Raw genomic sequence first — 25,200 nt, 5'->3', positions numbered from 1 at the left:
ATGACTGGAATTAAATCCCACTGCTGAGAGAATTGAAACGTCTGCCAAGCCTGGAATGCAGGTCCTCTAAAAGCTGTGGACAGCGTGTGATGTGACCACTCAGGAAAGGCACTTTCATCTCTGTCAGCTCCGATACCTGAGCTGGAGAGTAACAGGACATGCTTTTCCTCAGAGCTGTGAACAGATGTTGATAACCTGGCTCCCAAACTCTGTTATTCAGTCCCTTTGTTACTCACAGGCTTCCTTAATTTACAGCCAACCTGCCAGCACCTCCCTGTTCACTCTGTGGAGGGTCCCTGGGAGTCCTTAATTGTTGCTTGTGGTGTCTCTCACAGTGTTGAACACCTCTAAGTTCCCCCCAATGTTTCTTTTTGCCCTCTTTTTGCTGTCTCTGTGTTGGGGCAGATGTTTGACCTCTTCTTTCCTTGTCTGCTTTTGTACATCTTAATTTTTAGTGCTTGAGGCCAATCCCAGCTCACCAGTGGGTGCTAAGCTTTGTTGTGCTGGCTTTTGCTTTGCAGGGACGTGGGGGAGCTCCCACACTTGCCTTATCTATGATAACATCTTGTCTGACTTCCTTCCTTCCTTCCTTCCTTCCTTACCCTTCCTAGCAGTTGTCAAGGTTTGAGGAAGAGATGACTGTGAATAAAAAGTTTGGTATAGCACCTATTTGCTATTCCTGGTAGAAAAGAAGGCAGAGCAGAGAGATTTTCACCCAGGCTTAATGAGGCAGTTCTTGGAGAGCAGTGTCCCTTTCCTGAAGAAAACAACCATTAATCCCTCTCTCTTTGACTGGTCTCTGAAATAGCAGAAGTGTCTGAATTAAATTATTAAAGACTACTGTAGTAGGCTAAACAGGAGGCCCAGGAATTCTCAATTAATGATTCATAGTTTTGCCCAAAACCCAGCTACCTGCAGCTGCACTTCATCACTCCTGACAATACCTGTCACGAGATCCTGTTCTTAAAATTTTCTGCTGCTCTATTCTGTTGGCATAAATCATACTTAATATGTTGATATTAAAGCTGTAGATGACAGCATTGAAAATCTGTGGTTCCATGAAATCAAATAAGCCATACTAACCTCTTTTAACTTCCCTTGCTATTACCTTAAGAATCCTGAATTCTTGATTAATAAGGATGAATGTAACATTTAAGGGGAGTTTAATTAGACCCTCTGTCTTTATCCTGCATAACAATATTATGCCACATTATGATTTCAACCATGTCAGCACTCAGAATGGATGCCTGTGAACTGTGAAATTATAGGGCACATTTTTCATGTCACTGACTAAACAATATTGCAGATCTTCTTGAGAAATATGACAATAGGATCTATCAGTCACAAGTTATGCTTGCAGTGGAAGTCAGATCTTGACAATAACTCACTTTGTCATTACTGTTCTCTTCTAGTTTCAGAAAAGGCAGGATTTTGCCTCTGGAAGAAGTAAAGAGTGTCTTGATTATAATAAGTTAGCTATCAAGTTTGAGGACACTGTGTGAGGAGTCGTGTTGACAGGGAAGGGGGCAGTAGGAATTTTTCTTAATATTTTAAAGTCATTGAATTCTGAGTCCCATTAAACCATGTTTGATCGTGTGGGAATGTCTGTGTGGAGTTACAGCTTTCAGTGGTGCTTTGACAGAAATTTATTTTGACTGTTAAAATGTATAATTAGAGCTCCAGTGACCAGTGGTATTTTATATGAAGGCAAAAGCTGGAAAAACTAAAATCAAAGTTTTCCAGGAAGATTGATGATGCATCTAGGCCTGAATCCTGTCATGGAGACCAAGTATCTAATTAAGCAATTCAGCACTTCTGCCTCTGAAGCAGGTGTAGATCTTGGATGGCACCAGAGCAGATGTTCTCTGGGATGTTATGGTTGTATTTCATTAATTTGTCATTTCCAGAATAAGGACAGAATAAACCATGGACACCCCCAGTTCAGTGGCAAAATTCCCAGTGAACCTGGGTGTAGGTTTTCACCTCAGAGTAGAAGCTTTCCCAAAGGCACAGAACTGCTGCTGGATGTTTACAGCCACTGCTCAACTGCAAGACATCCCTGGGCTGTGCATTGCAAGGCATAAAGACCCATCTTCTTTCAGGCTCGCAGATGGTTATTCCTGGAGTGGAATTGGAGTTCAGTGAAGAAATTGTCAGAAGGTTTAAGCACTCATTTTTACTAAATGGAGCTCTGCAAAGTTACTGTAATAGGAAAAACGTCTTGTAGAGTTCAACGGGAATTTTTCTATTAACTTGGTAATAAGGATGCCAATTTCTGTAAAAGAGTTTCTGAGTAAGAGTGAAATTATGCACTTTATTAGGCAGCAGTAAGCCTGCAGATCCATTCTGGGCTCAAATGTGAATTGCTAGGGACTAACTTTGTCCTAATTTTATGACCAGTGTACTCTAGGTAAATATGCCTATGGAGACATCTATGCTTACTCTGCACAGAACTGGATAATTATTATCCATGGGATCCCTTGGGCAACTCCTTTGGGTAGTGGTTAACATCACATCACCTTGGAGTATCCAACCTGCCTCACCCAGATTTCATTGAATACTCCACACCCTGAAGAATCTTTACACATTTACCTATTTTAACGGGCCTGTCAGAGTTTTGTTTCCTCTTTTTCCCTTTCAAGTGGGAAATTTCCAATGGAATTGTGCCTGCCTAAGGCCCAGCCTCTCTGGAGATTCAGCCCTGGCTCGTTGGAAGCATTTTATACATGAAAAAAAAATGCAGCCCCAGAGTTTATCTGATAATGCTGCAGGGCTAAACCAAGAAATTTTATTAGTAGTGAACAAGGTGTGCAGCTTCAAAATGGAGCACTCAAACACTGCTTCTGGCCCTGGAGTTTTCTGAGTTATTAGCAGAGAAAGAAAACAACAGTTTTCCGTATCTCCATGTCAAGGTAGTTGAGTTAGTTTGACTCATGGAAATTGTTACAGAGTTTGGGTTTTTAGTGCAAGGAAAAAAAATAAAAGAAGAAAAAGTTCCTAATAGCTTTAATTCTTGTATAACTGTAGCCCTTCTTCTTTAAGCAGTTGAGTGAGATTTTTCAGTACAGCTTCTGACATTTCAGGAAAAAATTAGCAGATTCTTTTAGTTTTGCAGTTCTTGAGGTTTCCATTTTTTGTCTGTCAAATCAAAACATTAACATTCATCCCACAGTGATGCTCTGGACCTTCACTGAAGGTGCCTGGGAAAACACTCAGATCCCAAATGACACAGGAAAAATATATGAGGAGTTTAACTCTCAGGCATCCAATCCAGGGTTAAACAGCACGAAGTAACTAAGACATAATAGCTAATAAAAGCATAGGAGAGGATTCAATACCTTCTACTCACAGAGCACTATATCTTTTGTGCATTGAATGCAACAGATATCAAGCAGAAAATAAAACTATATATGACCAAATAGTGGAACACTTTTGGTAAAGTATTTACCTCATTGGTCCCACACTGCAGTCAGGCAAGGCCTGCAGAGAAAGTTTATCAGCAACTGTCAGTGTGGTAAATTAAGGTTAAACAAACAACTGTAAATCTTCCATTTCCAGTCCTTTCAGTGCTTAATCCCATAACATCTAATGAAAGCTCTTTTTGTGTCATAAATGAGTACTTATGTGGAGCTTTCCCCTCTAACCTGTTCACATTTTCCATCATTGACCAGCAGATTTCTTAAATGACACACATTTGTCATGTTGCTTAATGTGTGTCTGGAAGGGGCTTGGCTGTTACGATGATGAACACGAGATAAAAACTGTGCTGTGCAGAGAAGATTTGTTGTAGGCTGTACATCAGAGCCAGCATTCAGATGCACACAGGACATGCAGCAAAAAAGATGCTTTCTAACCTGAAAAGGGATATTACTGAGGCTTCTTCAGTGTGAACTCACCTCTTAGCAAGCAAAGGAGAATATTCCTGTCAACAATAAGCTTTAAAATTTTATTTCCTTGGAAAACACATGTTTTTTAATATGTTAAAATATATATGAAGGGGCCATTTTCTCAACCCTGCCGTGTCTTGTGACGTGCCTTTCAGAATATCTGGCAGGATTTAATTTTGTTCAGCATTCTCTGTTTCTATTTACACGTGCAAGGACAAATTTGTTTTGCAGTAACATCGGTTAGACAAGGGATGTTACAATGAATATCCCGAGTGAATATGACAGAGTGTAGAATCTGACTTCCAATGTTCTTGTTCAACAAGTGAAAAGCAGTATTTTGTTCTCTGTCATCCCTCAGGCATTAGATGATTCCTACAGGCAGAGAGGGACAGAGGGGGGGAGATTCAGCCCAGCAACCTGTAACAAATGTAACAGTCTGCACTTGATGGCATGACAAATAAAACAGCTAAGATATGGTTATACACAGCCTTGAAAACATGAGAGTAAGAGGGACATCTTTGCATTTTAAAGTGCATTTGGACACCCTGAGTGCCTGAGAATCTGATTCATTGACGTTAGAAAAGGTAAATCACACTGCCTTGTTCATTTGTCATGGTCGTTACAGACAGTGAGTTAGGCAAACAAAAGACACTGCCCAAAAATAAGGGAAAAGATGTGACATGATATCACACATTGCTCCAAATGCAGGATAGAAAGTGGCTGCATGTTTTTTGTATAGTTCAGTGTAATCAAATCAAACTCAGATAGGTGATTCCCAATTATTACAAAAAGAATAAAACAGAATTAATCAAGTTCCTTCTGTAAGAACTGCACCCATGAAGAACAGAGAGTATTTAAAATCAGATGAAAAAAAAAAAAACAAAAACTTAATTTGCGTTATTTTTAGCCAGGAATAAATTCACCGTTTTCTTCATATTATCAAGTGGTAGTGTAATTTTTTCTTGAATCTTATATACTCACATTATCAAAGATGCCACTAAATTTCTCACCTACCCTTTCCTTCTTTTTGTTATTGAATGCTGCAAGGTTGGAAAGTATTTTCACTCGGTGGGTATTAATTCCTCTGAGCTACATAACGATACAAAAGCATCAGGACAGTCTATTTTCCTATTATGAATACAGTTTTTTTAAACAAAGCTAAACAAGAGAACTAAAAGGAAAAACACCTTAATTTTTACAATATTAATAGCAGAATGACATATTTTGTTTTAGAGAATTCAGCTTTCATAATAGTTGCTTAGTGGATTAAATAAGGAACAAGGAGTTAAATAACTCCTAACTAACTCATTGGTAGGCATCCAACTGTGACCAAAGTCATTCTGATTTGATTCTTTTTTCATTCTAAAACAGTTTGACTGGATTTGGAGCTCCACATAACTCCTCCCTAGAGGTGACATTCACCAAGACCACATGAAGGGCTTGAGCCTGGATAAGCCTTTCATTCCCCATCTCCTCTTTCCATTGTCTTTTCCAGCATTGGAACAGGGCAGTGGTGGATTCACCATCCCTGGAAGTGTTCCAAAGATGTGTAGATGTGGCATTTGGGGACAGGGGTTAGTGGTGGGCTTGGCAGTGCTGGGTTAATGGCTGGACTTGATGATCCTAAACATCTTTTCCATCCTTAACAATTCTTTGACTCTCTATACAAGGAGCAACTTGAATTTCCAGCACATTGCTCTGCTTCTGTCGAGCTGCCTCCCTCAGGGTCCCAGTGGGGGTCAGGGAAGAGATGTAGTGGCATCCTGTTGGTTTAGAGCTGGTATGGATGTCCTGGTGGATAGGGGAGATGTACCAGTGAAACCTTCCTGCCCACAGGAGCAGAGTTAGTGGGAATGTGTGAGTGTGTGTGCTCGCTGTGTAACGGGGTCTGGGGGCTCATGAGATCCCCAGGCTGTGGCAGCAGGAGCAGTACGTGGCTCTGCAGGAGGCAGGAGAGGCTGAGGGTGATGCTGCTGAGGGGTCACACAGCTCTCCCTGCTGAACAAACCCTCTCTAAGAGATGTCAGGGATTAGTTCAGTCGCTGTGAACAAGAAATATCCTTCGGGGGTTCAGCTCCACACTCAGCAAAGACTCCAATAATGGCTCAGGCAGTGCTATAATGTGAGAAAAACCCAAGATTTAAGCCAGGTTTTGCCTGGATCAGGTTCAGCTCAAGTCACAGGATCAGTGTTTCCCCGTTACTTCAGTGAAGTCTGGATTCCAGCGGGGATCTTTGCCACTCAAGATTATGCCTGTCAACTACATGAAAACACATTTATAATCAGAGGATTAGCAACCAATATCTCACCAAAATGAGTGTCTGCAGGGAAACCTGCACCAGCAGCTATTTTATACTGGCTGTCCCATCCAAGTTTAAACAGAGCTGGGGGACAGTGTTGAGTGTTTGGCAGGGAAAGGGGAGGGAAGGAGCAGGACTGGGGCTGTTTTTCCTGCCAGGCTCTCACTGCAACGTACCAGGAAACTCAGAGGCTTTTCTAAGTCAGCAGAACATTATTGCTCTCCCATCATCTCTGTGTTACAGCCCTGCCTTGGAAATAGCTGAATCCCACAAATGAGCCCTGTGCGAGTTCAGCCAGCTTGGAATGGCCCAGCTCTGTCAGCACAGGAAACTACTTTGATTGCTTTTCTGGCAGGATCAGCTTCTTCACAGATTTTCTTTCTGAATTGCTACTTCTTGCACAGTCAATTTATCGTGTGTTAAATTTCATCCTTTCTTATGCTACCTCATTTTTTCTTTGTCTTTTGTTGCTAAGCTAAGAAAAAGCAAAATACTTATGCTGGTTCACCACAATAATATCTTTTACACATTTTTTGGGGGGCTGACATACCCAATATAATCAGGGGAGTCCTTTTTATTTGTTCGTTTTCTTGAAAAAAAAAATCTCATGGAATAAGAACCCAGGCCTCAAGTAACTTTGTTTGAAGTATGTGGTCTTTGCAATTAAAGTTTTGTTACTGAGGAGTGATAAAAGTGTCACATGGTGGATATCACTGGGTCTGTCCTGTCTTGTGGTGACATGTATTGCTTGCTCCTCTGGCAACAGGGAGAATGGCCTGTGATACTTCTAGACTTTAGTATTAATTATTTTCAGAGGGATGAGGCATTATTCCCCATCTGTGGGATAACCTAGTCCCAGCATCTTCCAGATTTATCCTGGACTGTAATTCTTTGAAAAGTTTTGATGAGAAAAGGCAAGAAAAGAGGCAAGGGAGTGTGCAAGAAGCAGCTGAAGCAGTGCCCAGGGGTGCCTGCAATGTAACCTCTGCTTTGAGGCATCGGTGTCACAAAGGCTTTAGACTGGACATAAACTGTGCTAAAATGATTAGTCAGCACATTCACACCCTTCCCCTTCCCTCTTGGAAATCAATTTGCAGAAACGTGAATCCCCTTCCTTCCTTCAGAGACAGGTCCCAGAGTTAATAATGTCCAGGGCTGGAACTTGGGAGTATGTTTGGATGCCACGGGCTCTGGATGCAAACCCGTGCTGGAGCCTGCCTGTAGCTCCCCTGGCCTTCCGGGGGGTGCCTCCGGGCAAGGGGGTTTTCTTTGTGACTTTAAAATTAGCCAGGGCAAAAGTGAGTTTTTATGGAAGCTGGCAGAAGTAACCCCGTGCTGGGCCTGGCCAGTTGCTCCAGTCCAAGGGGAGCTGTATCCATCCAGACAGACTAATGCCTCCCAGTGGGGAGCCACTTCCCACCTCTTCCCTGCCCATCCCTGGGTAAAAAATAACTCCCGGAATCTGCAGAAATGTGCAGTTTCATGGCTGGGTTCAACAGTGACATTTCAGCAGTGAATCTGCTGGGCTCTTATAAAAACTTTCCTGCTTTTCAAGAGCTCCCAGGACCCCTGATAGAACAGGGGAAGCAGAGAAGGGATTTGCAGTGGGAGCAGCTGCCTTTGCTGGAAGCACAGGCACAGAGAACCGGCATGTGCAGAAACTTTTGATGGAGTTTTACTGCCAAAAAACCTTTTCTGGGTAGTTTATAAAAGAACCTCCAGCTCATCTAACGTTGATTAGCTTTTGAGGCACAATTGTTACAATGAGAAAACTTTTACTGATTTGCATGTGTTGACAATTATTCTAACAGTAACAACCTGATTATAGCAGCGTGTTAGTCCCAGATATGGTGTATTATTCCCTAGCTTTAGGAATAATTCAGATAGTTATAGCCTCTGGGTTCATTTAACCATAGCCCTAATCACTTCTGATTAAAACATACATAAATGAGTTTGTGGATTTTTTTGTTGTTGTTGTTACACCTCAACTTCTAGGATATTTTTGCCCTGAAGGGAAGAAAACAAGAAAATTAGATTTCAGTATAGAGAAATGTTTGAAAGACTGTACAATAATAACAAAAAATATTTTCCTTTTCAGAACATTTTATTTAACTGCCTCATTGCTGCAACTTTATTATCTTCATTTGATTAATTGCTGTAGGTTTTGGGTCTGGGTTTATTTTATTATTCCAGTTGCAATGACTCTCTTGTTACTTTCTTCATGTTTACCAAGGGGCTTACTCCCATTACTTCTCCACACAAATGACTAATTAGTCAACCATTTTCTCATCTGACATGTCTCACTGGCAGGGGACTAAAAACTGAATTTCCTCTAATTTTTCATTCTGTTTTGATCATATCACTGTAGATAGAGCATTGCCATGAAAGCCAGCCTGCTAAGTCCCTGATGTGACAAGCAAAACAAAGCTGAGCTGAGGAATCTTTCAGCTCAGAGGGTGAGATGAGGTGCAGAGCTGTAGAAGTGCCCTGCAGATGGAAACAGAAGCAAACACAGACTGTAGTGTGGTCACAACCTGCAAACTGTTCCCTCGGGGCATGGGAACCACTTCCAGGGCTAAAGTTTGGGAGATCAGACCTCCAGCCTGAAAAATGCTTGGTCAGTGGTGTCTGAGCCCGGCAGCCCTTCCCCACCCCAGTCTGGTGTCACCAACAGTGACATTTATAACCCCAATTTCCACTGCTCCCCCTGACTGGGGGAGCAGCAGGAGGCAACATTGGGTCTGTAGTGATCTGCCATATAAAACATATATATTATATATTTATAGCCCAAATTGAATATGTATTGATATTGTTATAAATATCATAAAACCAGTGAATGGTTTGGGTTGGAAGGGACCTTAAAGCTCATCTTGTTCCACCTCCTGCCATGGGCAGGGACACCTTCTACTAGACCAGGTTGCTCCAAGCCCTGTCCAACCTGGCCTTGGATACTTCCAGTTAACCCAGTTAACTGCAGAAGTAACTGAAGTAAGAAAGCTTTTTGTTATTTTTGTTTGTTTGTTTAAAGCAAAACAATTCCTGCCAAGACTTGTTGCCCATAGAAAATATACTTTTAGGGAAAGAGGTGTTTAATTTTATCCTTTCTCAATGATTTTTTTTAAATTATAATTTTAAATAGAAATTTACTGTTGTAAACTGGAAATAGAATGTTAGAATGTTTCTAAGTGTCATGGCATGTTGGTATAGACCAAGAAGTGTTGAGTTCCCATTTTATTGTTTTGTCTACCTTTTTAAATATGTCCTATCAAAAACGTATACTTTCAGTTTAAAAAGCAGTTTTTAAAAAAATCGACTAACAGCTGAAGTATTTCTGAAAAATCTGTATTACACTTTCAGCAGACTTTCCTGTGACTTATTGACCTGAGACAGATGCCAGTGGAAAGGCTGTAAGAGCCAAGTTGTCTTCCAAAGCAAAGGGTAGACTCCTTTTCTCGCTATAAATATCTATTTCTTAGCCATAAACTGACAGGGCACCTGAAAGAAGGCAGCTCAAATGGAAGCTTTTTCCAGAGAACATTCTGTGTTTATACAGTTTTAGTAAAAGCTACTGATCTTCAGTGGTGTGCTCAGCCCTGACGTACCACAGCATTCCTGCTCTGGTTTCCCGAAAATACACATTTCTGTAGTGCTTTGGAGGTTTTTTTTTTTTACTATTAAAAACACCGATTGAATCAATGGAAAACTGATATTAGCAACAAATATCTGACCAAAATCTGAATGTGTGTAAACCTCAAACCTTAAAAAGCAAGGTATCAGCCTCGTGCAGCCCTGCCGTGTTTTGGAGCAATCCAACCCCTTGCACACCCTAAGGATGTGTCCGTGCTTTGGAGAGGATTATTGCACCATTCCATGGGCCAGACTGGCACTGAGCCAGGGAATTGTGATGCCTTCTCAGATAGGATCAGCATAAAGCACGTGCAGGCTCAGGTCTGTACAGAAACTCCTGGAAACTTTGGGGAGGCACTTTGGGGTCGCCCAGGGAGAAGCGGCTGCAGGGAGTTCCTACAGAGCCTGTCGTGCCCTGCCTGCAGAGCTGAGCCAGGCACTGGTGCAGAGCTAATGGATTCACCCTGGAGTGTGTCCAGGTTATCAGAGGAACATGAATTTTCTGTGGCCAAAAATGCACAGAGCGACTTGTGGCACAACGTTGATGGGGGGTTTAATTTATTTTTTTAAATTGTTACTCTTAAGTTGACATTTCCAGCCTGTGAAAATACAGACGGTCTGCAAGCCCATAAATCTGTTCCACGAAGCTGAAAAATGGCTCTTGCATAAATCCTCAATCTCCAGTAAGTTTAAAAATGCATCTGACCTAACACCTTTCTCAATAGTGTTGCCAGAAAATGTGATTTATTTTGAGTTTTAGATTTTGTTAATGATATATTTATTCTGATTAATAATAGTATATATTTCAGTTAAATCTGGGGGGTTTTATATTTTTAGGGTTTTTCTTTTAAATAATCTAGCCCAAGTAATTTTAGCATGTCTAAATCTCTGCAGGAGGGCACTGCAGGAGGTATTTCACAGCCTGTTGCACACGTAGGATATAGTCACACTTTTAGTACCAGCATTTCAATCCAAATTCAAATCCATCCATTTTATATGTTCATATATTTAATGGTACAGAGGGCTAACCAGCTTAGCTTTCCAGATGTAGTGTGCAAGTTAAATATGGGGACTGGAAAGTGCCAACAGATGACAGTTTAGATTTTATTTTCCTTTCTGACTTTTTAATCACATCTTTTGAAGATTGTCTTAACTCTGTGTTCATATGGCATGTTTAACGTTTACCAGGATATGTTTATGTCAAGGTTTAGGCCAGACACAGTGAGGTTTATGATTCACAACAGGTCTTGAAAACAGTCAGTGATGATCTCCAGCGGTTCCTTCCAATCCCAATCGCTCCATGATTCTGCGGAATCACAAAGGTAGACACACAGAAGGCAGTTTCTGAAAGCCTTGAGGATCAGGAACCCACATGTCCATGTAGACAACTGACAGGAAAAGATCTGGAAAAGCCATTTAGTGGGCTGTCAGTACTGCCCCCTTTATCACTTCTCCTCTAACCCGTATAACCTGGCCTGGAGTTTTTGAGATGACGGAATTCTTATTATTGTCTCAATAATACTCTGTGATGAAGCACTTGTGCTTCTGTTCTCCCTGTGCTATGAAACCCTTTCAGTCCTCACCTGCAGTGGAAATGCTTTCTTAGGCAGTGTCTGCAGCATGAGGGGCAGATATCAGGGTTAGCTTTAACTTGGCAGTGCCAGCAACAGGCTGCTGTTGATAACACTGTGCTTAATGCAGGATTTGTTTCCCTGTGATTCACATCATAGAGGTGATAAGAAAAATGCTGCAGCTAAAGAACCTACTCATGCTGAGTAGGGCATGTGTTGCTGTATCATTTTATGGGTGTCCTACACATTGGATGACAAACCCCTTGCCATTATTCCACAGGGATCTGTATTTGTGTAGATATGAAACCCAGCACCCGTCAGGTTTTGCCCCTCCCTCCTGACACGCACATATTTACCTGTTGACACACATTTCAGGCAGAGTTATTTCTTCAGAATTGCGAAGAAATCAGCAAAAAAGTCTTAGCTTTAAATTATTACTCAGTTATACCTCCATAACACAACACTCTGAGCACCAACGGAGTTATGCTGATATTGTCATGATTTGTGCCCATCATAGAGATTTTCTAGTGCTGACAACGCACTAACTGCAGGCACTCATTGCAAAGGAAATGCAAAAGAAGGCACAGATTAGGGCAGAGCGATGCCAGCATTGACACTTTGCTGAGCTACAGACTATTGCTGACTGCTGGGAGAGGTGTGGGACAGCCTGGTGCTCACACCCGGCTTGGATCAAGGCGTTTCCAAATGGAACAGCGAGTTCCCCTCACACGGAAAGGGGTGAAGACACCCTGTCATGTGGATCTCAGGAGAAACTGTAGAGTTTTTCAAGGGTCATAAAGAAATAAAAGTGTATTTGGGTGTCCAAACAGGAAAGTACATGAGGAAGAAGCACTGAAAGGAGGTATGAAAATAACTGCTTCCTGAGGGTGTAGTTTAAGCTGTTGTAATAAGGTAAATGTGAGGCCTACTGGCAACTTCTTTATGTCATGGCCAAAGTGTTTTGGTAATGTGTTGAGTTCAGTTACTTCCAACAATGCCTCCCTTCTGTGTTTAAGACATGTTTTGTCACACAAAACACAAGAATCATGGATGATATGTTGCTGACCTGTACAACATTGTGTTTAGGGGCTGCAGAAGTTTTTAGGCAGTAGCTGTATATCTGGGTATAAAATGGAATGTGAACCTGTATATTCTCTTGCACCTCCAAATTAATACATTTTATTAATCCACATTGTTTTGCAACATCTGAAAAAAAAGTGAATCATAGAATGGTTTGGGTTGGAAGAGCCATTAAAGACCATCTCATTCCAATCCCCTGCCATGGGCAGGGATGCCACCCACTAGACCAGGATGCTCAGGGACCCATCCAACCTGGCCTTGGAAAGTGAAAAACTCCAACTGCTCCAGCATTCTTCCAATGGCTTTAGTGCCACAAATATTTTAAAACTAAAAAACAGTCTTGGAAGTTGCATAAAAACATCTTTACGAAATCAAATGTCAGTATAGTTACAGAACATTAGCTGTAATATACATTAGAGAATTGCTATTATTGTTTTCATTCCACATGGGATGGCAATCAGAGACCCAGCTGTGCAAGGCTGGGAATATACATATATGGAAAGCAAACTCCTCTCCCCAGAGCAGCTTGGGAGCAGGAATACCTTTGTTATCATGTAGCCAAATAGCAGAAGAATTGCTGTGTGTCATCATTAATGAGTGTGGAGTGTGTTTCAGCTGGAGAATTGCTGTGCTGCAATAAGGTTCCCTCTCTGCTCCTCCCGGTGCCATATGCTGCCGTAATTAGTGCAGGCAAAAGGTAACGAGAGCGCAGTGGAGAAGAGGGAGCTCGATGGGAAGCAGGTTGATCTCTAAAGCTCTACGTTATGTCATCCCTGCATAAAGCACAATGCAGTTTTAACCCGGATTTTTTAGTGTTGCACTTATATTTTGGGAAGTTTTCTTGCCTTGGAGAGCCACCAATACTTACCCAGTGTGTATATTTATGCTGTAACTGCTGCACTGGTCTCTCCCAGATACCTGTGAAGCTTTTTCCAGAGGTAGTCATTCTTGGTTTTGCAGCTGCACTTGATGTAATGAGATAAAACTCATAATGGCTTGATTTAAAGGTTACAGAATGTCTGTATTTAGAGATTTCTTCATTCAGAGACAAAAGGGTGTTCTCATGCTGAGATCACAGGCACAGACATACAAAGTTACCTTCTCCACTATCATTTTACCTGAATAACTCATGAAGAGCTCATAAAAAAATTTCATGTGCTGCCATTATATGTTCCAGTGCCAGAAGGAGCAAGGATTCATAATGTGGATAATGTGAAGGTTTTTCATTCCAAATACAAACATGGAGCTATACTTAGGTGAAATATTGACTCTGGTCAACTGGTAGTTTAAATTTATGTCAATGGGACCAGGATCCCTGAAAGGAGCAAGTGTGAATTGGATATCTAGTGTATGGAAAAGCTTTGTTATATTTCTGATACTGACTCTTGCCAGATTGAAATGCTATGAAAATGGTTGCTATCAAAGTCTTATCATAGAATCATAGGATGGTTTGGGGTGGAAGAGATTTTAAAAATCACCTTGTTCCAACTCCCTGCCATGGTATGTTGACACTCTCAGCTTTGCCCAAGACCACAAAGTAAACACACACATATAAATGTGTGTATCACAGAGAACAGGAAATTTTTACTCATCTTGGTTTAACTCTATTTTAAACATAGTTTAAAAAGAATTCAGGAGATAGGCAATTTAGATATGAAAATTTAGATAGAAAATGCCAGTAAATATCTTGCTGCGTCTTTAGAAAGCCATTCAAATATTCTTTTCGATTCTGTCTATCTCGGTACTTTTGATGTCCCTCATTGCTATGTGTTCTAGGCCTTTTGCAATGATTTACAGATTTTATCCTTCTAACAGCTTTTCAAGGCAGAAATACATCCTCACTGTTTTAAAGATGAGGTGAGGATGTAGTATGGATTAAAGACTTCCCTAATTCCATTGTGACAGAGCTGGGACTCAAAAGTCCAACATCTGAGTCCCAGCTCAGCCAGACCAGCCGTGCTCACTAGTCCACCACAGTGTCACCATGCTGCCTACAGTCTGCCGTGGTGACAAAGCCTAACTAGAGAGTCAGACAGATATTTCATGGGGCCAGTGCCACTGCAGGACTTCCCCTCTGTTGTGGGTTCTGATGGAACAGTCCCTGCAGGCCATGGCTCCAGCGCTCTCCAAATGCACCAGGATGAACCCCCCAATGCTGACAAAGCCTGACAGACTCGCTGCCCTTACCTCTGGTCAGTGCTGCACACCAGACTGGCTCAGATGTGTCATTCAACACAGATTTGGCACTGCTTCGTTTTGCCTTCCTTCTCATTCTGTCAAAGCATAAGAGCCAAGACCCCTTGACTCAACACGGGAAAAGTCTGGCAATTCCCAAGCTCTGGAAGGCCTTGCCAAGAGCAGCATCTGACTGTGCCTGGCTGCTGGCCTGGGACACCCTGAGCTATTGCACTGTTGGCTGGGAAATCCTTTCTGTGGCTGCTGCAGGGCTGTGGCTCTGGTTGGGTTTCTGTGTCCATGTCTGTTATGTGTAATGGTCTTTTTGCTAATCAAGCCCTGCACGTCTGTGAGCAGCCCCAGGAGCTGTTCTCTGAATTATCTTCCTCTGTCACAGGAGGGGGGAGAGGCTATTTATAAATTTTAAATTATTTCCATGTATTTACTGCTTCATTTTAGTCCTGCACCAAAGAGACCAAGTGCATAGTTTGGTTTATGTTCTCTTGTTTTGCATCTACAACCTCTCTGCATCTCTTTGTGGGTCTTTGTTTAAGGTGTATATTTAAACATTGCCGGAGATGAGTTCCAGTCTGAGGGAATTGTGCTGTTTTCTTTACAATATCTGGCTTAAACATATTGCAAGGACAATAACCCAGTGCAAGGAGGTCACAGTCAAAATATGTCACACCCTCTTGCCCCTACCCTGTTGTCATAAAAGTCCTTGGGAACAGTAAGCTGTTGGCATGGTTTAAAATTTAAAAAAAAAAAACAAAACAAAAACCAACAAAACCACGATGATATAAAGTCCACAAGCAGCCCTAAATTTCACTATTGCAATGTAGAATAAGAAAAAAATAAACAGTAATTGGCACACCAGAGAACATAGTTTGCACACATCCCTACAGATGTATCAGAGTGCTTAGGATTGAGACAACTGAGCAGGTACACGCAGGCAGGTAAGTTCATGTTTAACCACTAAAAAAAATGGTCTGATTTTCAAAAGTGCTGTGCAATCAACAGATCCCACTAAAGTCAAAAGTGGGAAGTGAATCTTTGTATTCTATACTTCTATTTTTACAGTGTTTTTCTGTAATGGGTCTATTCTAAACCTTTCGCTGGCAGAGCCCTCAAAAAATGGAACAAAGAACAATCATCTTAACTGTACTGCAATATGCTCCTACAATAAGTAAAAAATGTGGTGGGAAAGACAAAGTACTACTTTTACGATATCCTGTGCCAAATCACAGGTTATACAATTCAGTTTTTTATTTGCACAGCCAACAGTGCTTTGTAGAGCAATCAGGGAAGATAATACAATCCATTTTACATTCTCATTACATTGGAAGTGTTGAATCTTCTGAAATTGTTTCAGGGTTAATTGAGAATTTGCTGGTTTACAATAGACTAGGAATTGTTTAGGCTGCCCTTGTTTCATATTTTTGTGCATACCTTTGTTGCAACGTTATAAAAACAACTATAAAAGAAGAAACAAAGAAGCGAAATGAAATAATGATCTGCATTGTTGCTATTCCAGGCACTCATTTTTACTGCAGATAAAGCTGGGGTATTGATTAATGTTTAAATGGCTATTAAGTGGAAGGACATGTTGGGTTGATGGAATATCTCACTATGCACTAGCGTTTTCCTTTGCTTCTTTTCCACATATTCCCTAAGGAATCATTTCCGCTCCTGGGGAAAGCAGTGGTGAAACTCTGAGTGACTTTTGTGGGAGCATAAGTCAACACTTTTTCGTATTTGTCTCTTTTTCTCATAAATTCCAAAAGGCCCTGGCTTCCAATTTTGTCCTTTAACTTATTTTAACATAAAAACAGCTCGTAAAAATGTGGAATTTTTTCCTGGCTGTGTATATTGAAGCTTTGATCCTGGCTCTGGCTGCCCCTGTTTACCACGGCAAAGTCAGGCAGGCTCAGCAGCCCTGGGGAAGTTGTATTTTTGAAGCCTGAAGCAAAGCCTTGGTAAAGAACAGCAGAGCTGTGGGCAGGGCTGTCTGTCAGCACTTCCTTACCTGTGATAGTGGACATCCCAACACTCTGCTCCAGGGATCTAGCAACTTATTTTTCCTCTGTCCAGAGGGCACAGCACCAAAGCAAACCTCTGACACACACATTTAGTGAGATCATGTTTGTCTTTGTTGGCTTGCAATTTATTCTTTCCTCTTCTGGCAGCTGCCATTTTATTTCATTTTACTTACTTTTTTTTTTTTTTTACCCCCTAACAATCTGTTATTTTTGTTTATTCCTCCATGGTTGCACTGATACATCTTTTTTTTGGCAGGATTATCACACATTCACCTTTCAGGTGAATGCCATTATGAGGCACTGCCTGGGCACAGACTCATTAAGTAATAACAGGTTCCATGTCAATTACTGGTAATTTAAAATGTCTATAGAAGATTGTATGGCTGTTTATGACCTATAACAATTCACTACAAAAAAGATAAACAGGTTATTATCCTAAGTATTGATTATATGATTGGAGTTGTGGTTTAAAATATTAACACATGTAATTGAAGAGGGAATTGGTACCAGTGAATTCAGCTCTGTGTTGTTATATTACTTCATATATTTAACTGAGTATAGAATTAAGCCCTAATCATGAACATTCTTGCACTTATTGCTTCAGTCAAGTAGGGAAGTTCTTAGTGTGTAAACTCCACAATGTCCCAAAACATTTCCAGTTTCAGGGTCTGAATATTTGTGCTGATTAATGGAAAAAAGCACAACAGGGAATTTCTTACTGGGGGATCTTGGAGACAGCATTTCCAAATCCTGATTTAGGCCACATTCATGTGATTGAATTTAATCATCAGAAGGAAACTACAGATCCCAGACTGCAGAACAAATGTGTGCAAACAGGGTCTGGGTGTAACCACCTCCTGTTAGACCTGAAGAATTCATTGTCCAATTCTCTTTTCGCTACCACACCCTACAATTTAGTACATGTCTAACTAGTTGTAAGAAAAAAAAAAAGAAAAACACTCAAAAAAGTAAATTAAAAATACAATTTCTAGTCGAATCAGAATTTTGAGTTGGAAAAAGGATGACTGTGATGGGATTCTGAAGTCTGTAGATACCAGTGTTGATGCAGAGGCCCATTGCAAGTGTTCAGGTACTCTGGCTGTATAGCACTGGTCCAATATAATGTTTTAAATATTGATTTCTCTACTACTCTTTGGGACAAATATATTTCCAAAGGAATTGTCTACAGCTTCTCCTTCTGTCAGCTAAGTTTAGCAATAAAGAACTATCCCTAAGGGAAAGCACAAGGTTTATATTCTACTTCTGAATTATTAAGAGATCCACCCACAAAAGCCAGTGAGTGCAAAGACATATTCCCTTGTAGTAATGTGATTGTTTTATGCTCAGATCTATAATTTGTTAACAGCTGCTGTACTTTGATTTAGGTATTCAGTTTACAAGGACCCAGCAGGCTGGCTGGAAATCAACCCTACCAACGGCACCATCGGCACCACGGCTGTCCTGGATCGGGAGTCTCCCTACGTGCAGGACAATGTGTACACTGCCCTCTTCCTGGCAATAGACAGTGGTGAGTAACCAGCATGCATAAGATTATGAATATATTGTTATCACTAATAATTTTCCCCCCCTGCTTGAAACTTTCTGATCTGGAAGGTGCACATGTGAACTTAAGCGTTTACTTCAGCAGCTTTAAGTTTACACCTCACGGGTTTATTACTGCACTGAGATCATAATTCTAGGTATAAATAGTCTGGGAACATTCTAGGAAAGTAATAAGTCATCTTTATCAGAGTTAATTTCTTCACAATATTTGAACAGTCAGTAAGCCTGAGGCACCTAAATACCAATAACAGCTCATCCCTGATATGCTGGGTTCTATTCTATTCAATACAATGATAGTGACAATAAAAACATAAGTAAAACCCCTTGTTAAAATGCAACAATTTTTGCATATTGTGTATGTTGAAGTTCCTTCTGTCAAATAGAATCAAAATTAAGCTGTCTAGGAAAAATTCAGCAAGCGACTTTGGAGTAGAGAGAAAGAGAAAACCTTGAACATTCCAAATCTCCAGACCTAAAGGCACAAAATAAATAAAAGATTTGCCTGTAATATAACAGCTAATATGCTAAGGCTTTTTCACAGCTGCAGCCGGTTTAGCCCTGGTGATGAATTGTCAAATGTTCTTTTTAGGAGAGCAATTCTACATTTTTGTAACCACATGACTCAGGGAACACTTGCAGGGCCTGACAGGAGAAAGAAAATATTGCCTTAAGTATAACAGAAAAAAAAAATCTGCTGAGATGATGATTTACTTATATATTGATATACATATTTTCCTTAGGAAATTTCCATGGAAAAATGTAGCACTGAACATATTTCTGTCATTTGTTTGCTATTGGATAGGAATTATTTTTTTTTTAAATGCATCTTAAAAATCTGGGAAATGTCATCTCACAATGAAAGTAAAAATCTGGGATAATGTTACTGAGGGGTTGCCAAAAGGACAAAGTCATGTTTTAAAGGTGGAGTGAGATATCATCAAAGAGAGTAGATGGAACAAGAGGCTGAATGTTTTTGTCTGTGGAAACCAGCCTGAATGAGGAGGATTTGGGGGAAGACCTTTCTGCTGTGCTTAGGGTAGTAACACGTGTTGCTCATCTGTTCTGAGCCCAGAACCTCACTGGTAGGTGACCCCTCTTAATTCCCAGAATTTTTTCCGTTCTGGAAAAATGGGAGAAAGGGAAAGAGGTGTCTGTGAGCTGAACAGCAGGGCAAGAGAGAAAAGAAATCCTCTTCACTTGAGGCATTGAGTCAACACTCCATTCCATCAGCTGTAACTGTATTTATTTGTGATTGCACAGCTCCGTTAGTGCAGTTCATCCACTCCAACATTATTGACTTCTTTGAATGAAGTAATTAGAAACCACGTGTGTGCATTTAGTACTGTCATGCCAAGGTGTTAATAATGATCATTCCCAAGCATTGCACTCCTTCACTGTGTGTAGCCCAGCCACACGTGGAAGTGGGAATAAACAGCACAATTTAAATAGCTGATATTCACCTTGTGGTTTGCATCACCTCTGGATTAATCACCAAACATTAAGCTCAGAGGCAGGCTCCCTGCCTTGTCCCCTGCAGGTGCAGCTGGGACAGACAGTATCCCTAGAGAGTGTTCCCCCCAACTTATTTCCAGGCAAAGCTATGAAACCCATTTCATTTCCTTACCCGTCAGAGCTAATGTCCATCTTGAAAAGAAATATTACCTTAGATGAGAAGCCAAATTGTATAGGACGATATGAAATGAATACAGAACTCTTCCAGAACTTTAAAAGAAGATTATGTTAACTTAAAAAGGGAAAAAAATGAGATGGCTGCATGTGCTCTCTTTAAAGCATTGTCCACAGAGTGCAAATCCCTTTCTTCAGGTTAATAAGTGGAGCCTGTCTAATGCCAGTGAATATGGTGAGGACTTTGGACTGAGAGGGCAGCCAAAGGCAGGATTAAGAATTGCCAAATGAAAGAGAGCAATAAAGGGAAAATTTAGAGACATTTCCAAGAGAGCAGGTCATTTGCTTGGATTAAAAGACTTGGGGTGAAAAAGGAGGAGAGGACAAAAACACCTAGTTAAGAAGACATGCTTTCTTCAAAAGCATTCAATGGAGGCTACTCTTTCCTTTGGCCTCTCATCTTATCTCTAAGTCAAATCTGAAGCCTGAGATGCCACAGGCTTTCCTTTTCTTCCCTGGGGAATACAGAGAGCTCAGGTGATGCCCATGGCACAGTCCAGCAGTGGGAATTCGTACCCAGGCAGCTCCAAGCAGAGCAGACACTGTGAGTGTGTGCTGATCTGTAACAGTATTTATAGGGAATAAATCTAAAATCAAATAAAGCCTCAAACCTTAGACATTGCTAAGTGACCTTCAACATATGCTAAACCAGTAAATAAACATATCATTATTATTTTGGGTTCATAGCATATCGAGTTTATGTACAAACATATATATACACATATACATATATATATAGAGAGAGAGAGAGAGTTATACAAATGATACTGTTGTGCCATCCTATTCCATGATCACCTCTTTTTAAAATGACCTTCCATTCATGTGCTATCTTGGGTGAGGAGTGGAGATAGCTGGAAACAAACCTCCCAATGACACTTTATTCATCCCCTTTTGCTGATGTCAGTAGAGAATCTGTCATCAGTCCCAGCAGCACTGGCTCCTTGTTATTGCACTTCAGTGCAGGGAACAAATGTCAGGACATCTTTTTTATTTGTAAAATGTTAGAGATTTCTGTCAGAGGTAAAACCAGGAGCTTCATGCTTGGTAGTTCTTTATATAAATCCATCATATCTTTCTCTCTTTTTGGTAAATCACAAAACTGTTCTTTACCAGTAGCACAGTAACCATGAGTGGGTCACAGAAAATGGAGTCGTTCCACTGGAGGAAATAATTTTGTTCTTTATGAGATTCTTTTTGACCTTTATGATATTATTTCTCAGCATTATCAAATTAAATGCAGGTAAAGGTAGTTAAGTATGAATTATATTATTTCTGATCTAAATGGTTCCTGCACCTTCCCAAACACACTTGAAACAACGTGTAAGACCAAATTTGATGGAAATAGTGTTAATTTTATAGAGAATAAATTTTGACCATTTATGGGAGTGAATTGCACTTTTAAAAAGGACTTCTACAATGAGTATCCTAATTTTCTCTGTACATTTGATTTCAGTAAAAGGTCAAGGTAGTGCCTTTAGAATTTAAAAACTTTTTATTAAAGACCTGTGTGGACACAGAGTCTCTGGTCTATTAAAGAAGAAATTAAACACTGGTAGGAAATATCATGAAGCAGAGTTAACACATTAAAGTGTCATGAACTGTGTTTAATCTGAGAATGAGCTGATAATGGGACAAAGTCAGGTTTGTGCAAACTTGGGAAACAGCAGAGGTTTCATTCAATTAGCAAAAGTGATCATTTTATTCCCTGAATTTAGCACTAATCGCTGACCCCAATGCAGTGTCACAAGCACACGGGGCAATTATTGGGAGTATATCTGTAAAACACATCTATGTGAAATACAGACAAGAAAGCATTTGAGTTGGAGAAATCTGCATGAGCAAACCTTCCAGATCTGCTGCATGACCATGTGGTGGTGTCATCCTACACATCCTGTTGTTCACCGGAGCACTTTGGATGACTATCATAAAGCAGAATATCTGCAGGTTTTCCTCCTAAGGTCAGTCATGATAAAAAGCCTACAGGAAAGGTCTTTATCCCTCTGTATTCTGAGAGTTTGAGTCACAAGTTAGAAGAAGGAAGGAAGGAATAAAACACATCTGGAGGTGAAGCTAAAAAATACCTGGGAAATATATGAAATCTTAAAAAGCTAAAATCAGTTTCTCCCTTTTCTTTAAAAGGCATGAATAACAAAATATCCCCAGATTCAGCTTATTTATGCAATAATCATTCCTTTTGTAGAAGGGCAGGATGCCCCAGTTAATATCCCCATTGTGTAGCTTTTTCTGTCTCTTTAGAAGAAAATCTTTGGTTACCTTTCTTTGCCTGGTACACAGAAAAAACACCTGTGCTGTTCAAGTCTGTCATCTGGTGACAAGTGATGACACACTAATCTTGCTGGTTGGGTTAAATGCAGTTATCAGCTTCACTTTTCTCATGCCACCCTGGTGGGCTACCACCTCTCCAAAGCCAGGGAGAAATATTCTCCCACGGAGACAGATCCTCTCATCCAGAGTGAGGGTGGCACCTTCTTTCCTGATGTTCTCATCATCGGGGAGCTCTTGAGACAAAAATTAGGAATATAAGCACTTCTGCTATATGAAACATAGAGAATAAATGTCGTAAAAAATGTGCCAGCTCTTCCAGATGCTAAAGATGGTCAGGGTTTGAATTTTCAGTTGATGTAGCTTCAAACCCATGAAATCCCCAGTAAGCCCTGTTTCTCACAGCAGTACTGCGTGGGGGAAAACAACTGTTTTCTTCTCTGGAAGTGGGTTTTTCCTTACATGATGTCACCATCCCTGGCATGTGACATCACAGCCAGGGCAGGATGTCCCACAGGAGGGCTGAGCTGGAGGAAACAGCCCTGTTCGTGTGTGTGTTTGAGTAAGGGAAAGGTTAAGAGAGCCTGAGGACTAGAAAGAGATGTGATTCCATAGGTGTGGTTTCAGTGTTTGCCTTGAGAGCTTCACTTGCCAGTTAAAAACAAAAAGCAGCTTGGATGTTGCTTCTATGACTGGCAGTTGCACGTGTGTGAATTGGCAGGATGAGGAGCATTATTTCAGTTTTCCTGAGCAAAATAAAGAAGTACTGAATCAGGGTCTAGTGTTCATATTTTCCCTTGTTTCCAAAGACCAGCTGAACTACACCCAAGCAATTCCAAATCTCATTTAATGTGCAAGTCTTGATGCTACTACTCATTAAAAAGAAAAAAAATTATCATTCTGTTCTCTGCCTGATGAATAGTAACACACAACATCTAGAAAAACATGGAATAACAAAGAGATGTGTAGCAATTTGCAATTAAAACTTTTCCTTACATGTATCTAACCTGTCTTCTCGCTTCATGATGTACATAATTAAATTACCATAGATGGATTCCACCTAAAACATGCTATTTTTGAAGAAATCAGGCAATTAGTTACCATGGCAACCCAATTAAGCCAGTTTTAGACCCCTTATCTTAATTGCTGTATTAATTGAGAAGAGAAAATAAATTGAAGACTCATCCTTTTCTTGCCGTTTGAAATTTCAGTAAAATATGAATTGCACACAAAATATTGTTTTAATTTGTCATCACGGACTCATGATTAGAAAAAGAAATTAGAATGTTGAAAACAGTACTTAAGACGGATGGCATATGTCAGTAGCAATTTGATATGCTGAAAGAGCTGTGCTCTTTGGAAATGTAATTACTCAAAAATAGGATCTGCATATATTATCTGAGGGAATGAATGAAGGATTGTAACTTTTAAAGGCTATTTATTTTATGCATTCCGTAAAAAAATATCTATATGCCAATACATAGAGAAAATGCACAGGAAATTTCAACTCCTGGGAAATTGGGGATGAAAATGTCAGCATATGGCATTGATGAGAGCAGTTTTCTGAGCAGCAAACCCAAATCTTGGTGTCTTCCCACTCTACTGGTTCCATTTGCTTTGGCTGAACCATTAATAGAGTTCAGCTTGAACACGAAAAGTAATGGAATCTGCCTGTCTGAGTGGGATTGCTGCCTGCAGAGAGGGGACCTGCTGCCAAATCACCGAGCATGCACACATTTTCTGAGTAGAAAAACAGCATATGGAGGTGGGAAAAAAAACCGACATGAGGGACGAGACAGAAATTTGTGTTTAGGTTTTCATTAGAAAGCATGAAGCTCTTTTTCTCACAGTCCAGGTTTGAGGTATGTAAGTCATAGAGGAGCAGCTGAGGGAGATGGGAGGGCTCAGCCTGGAGAAAAGGAGGCTCAGGGGGGACCTTATTTGCCTTTACAACTCCCCGATGGGATGTTTTAGCCAGGTGGGAGTTTGGCTTTTCTCCCAGGCAAGTAGTGACAGGACAAGAAGATGTGGCCTCGAGCTGTGCCAGAGGAGGTTCAGGTTGGACATCAGGAGGAATTTCTTCATGGAAAGGGTGGTCAGACATGCTGCCCAGGGAGGTGGTGGAGTCCCCATCCCTGGAGGTGTCCAAGGAACCACCTGACCTGGCACTGAGTGCTCTGGGCTGGGTGACAAGGTGGGAATCGGTCACAGGTTTGACTTGATGATCCCAGAGCTCTTTTCCACCCTCAGTGATGCTGGGATCCCATTTCAGAGAGAGAACAGAACATATTTCCTGGCCTAACCATGTCCAGCACAGCCTGGCTGCACAGCTCCCTCCAAGCCACGTGGGGACTTCTGCAACGCTCTTTTCTTTCTTTAACCTCCTCCTTCAGGCAACTGTAAAGCTGAAAATAGAGAAATTGGTGACAAATCCACACCCAAGGAGATCTCCTAGGCAGTCCTACACTTTACTGTAGGTTACATGGGAGCAAAATGAAGGAAATTCCAAGCTGACTTCCAGTGTGACTGTGACTCAGCTGCAGTTTACAGAATTCTTGAGAGATAAGGCTTCATGCATGATGGTTCAGGGAAAAGGTAACTGTGCCAGAAATTAGCCAACCCAAATTCTCAAAGGCTAGTTTTTCCTGCCTAAATATGAAGAAAAATGGTTTTTACTATTATTTCTCACTCATTTTGTGTCTGTGTAACTTTGTTACCCAGACAAAAAAACTGTAGGAGCGGTGAAAAAAACGTTGGAATTGAACTTTCTGGGTCACATAAGGGATAGTGCAAGTGGATTAACAACTGCTGCCAAATGGTAAACCATAAATATTCTGCTAAAATTTAGAATAAATAAATATCCACTCTTTCAGCTTGAGAGGGAATCCACGTGGCAATGGATACCCTATTGATGGCCCTAAGAATTAAATGGCCTTGTAATTTTTGCATCATAGCATGGAAGGGCATAGATAACATATATTAATTTGAT

The 25,200-nt window shown here is 40.7% G+C and overlaps 1 protein-coding gene across 3 annotated transcripts in view; it reads left to right on the top strand.

The window, feature by feature from the left end:
* Window positions 1–25,200, top strand: part of CDH13 (cadherin 13) — a 449,115-nt gene that overhangs the window by 398,808 nt on the left and 25,107 nt on the right. For all 3 annotated transcript variants that reach the window (XM_017820998.1, XM_017821000.1, XM_017820997.1), the window contains one exon: window positions 18,065–18,207. In XM_017820998.1, the coding sequence (XP_017676487.1) occupies window positions 18,065–18,207 (143 nt within the window). The remainder of the gene's footprint in view (window positions 1–18,064; window positions 18,208–25,200) is intronic.

This window comes from Lepidothrix coronata, unplaced genomic scaffold, assembly GCF_001604755.1.
Source record: "Lepidothrix coronata isolate B3197 unplaced genomic scaffold, Lepidothrix_coronata-1.0 Scaffold87, whole genome shotgun sequence".
NCBI classification, from domain to species: Eukaryota; Metazoa; Chordata; class Aves; order Passeriformes; family Pipridae; genus Lepidothrix; species Lepidothrix coronata.
Note: the sequence above shows the minus strand (reverse complement) of the source record. Positions and strands in the feature narration are given on the sequence as shown.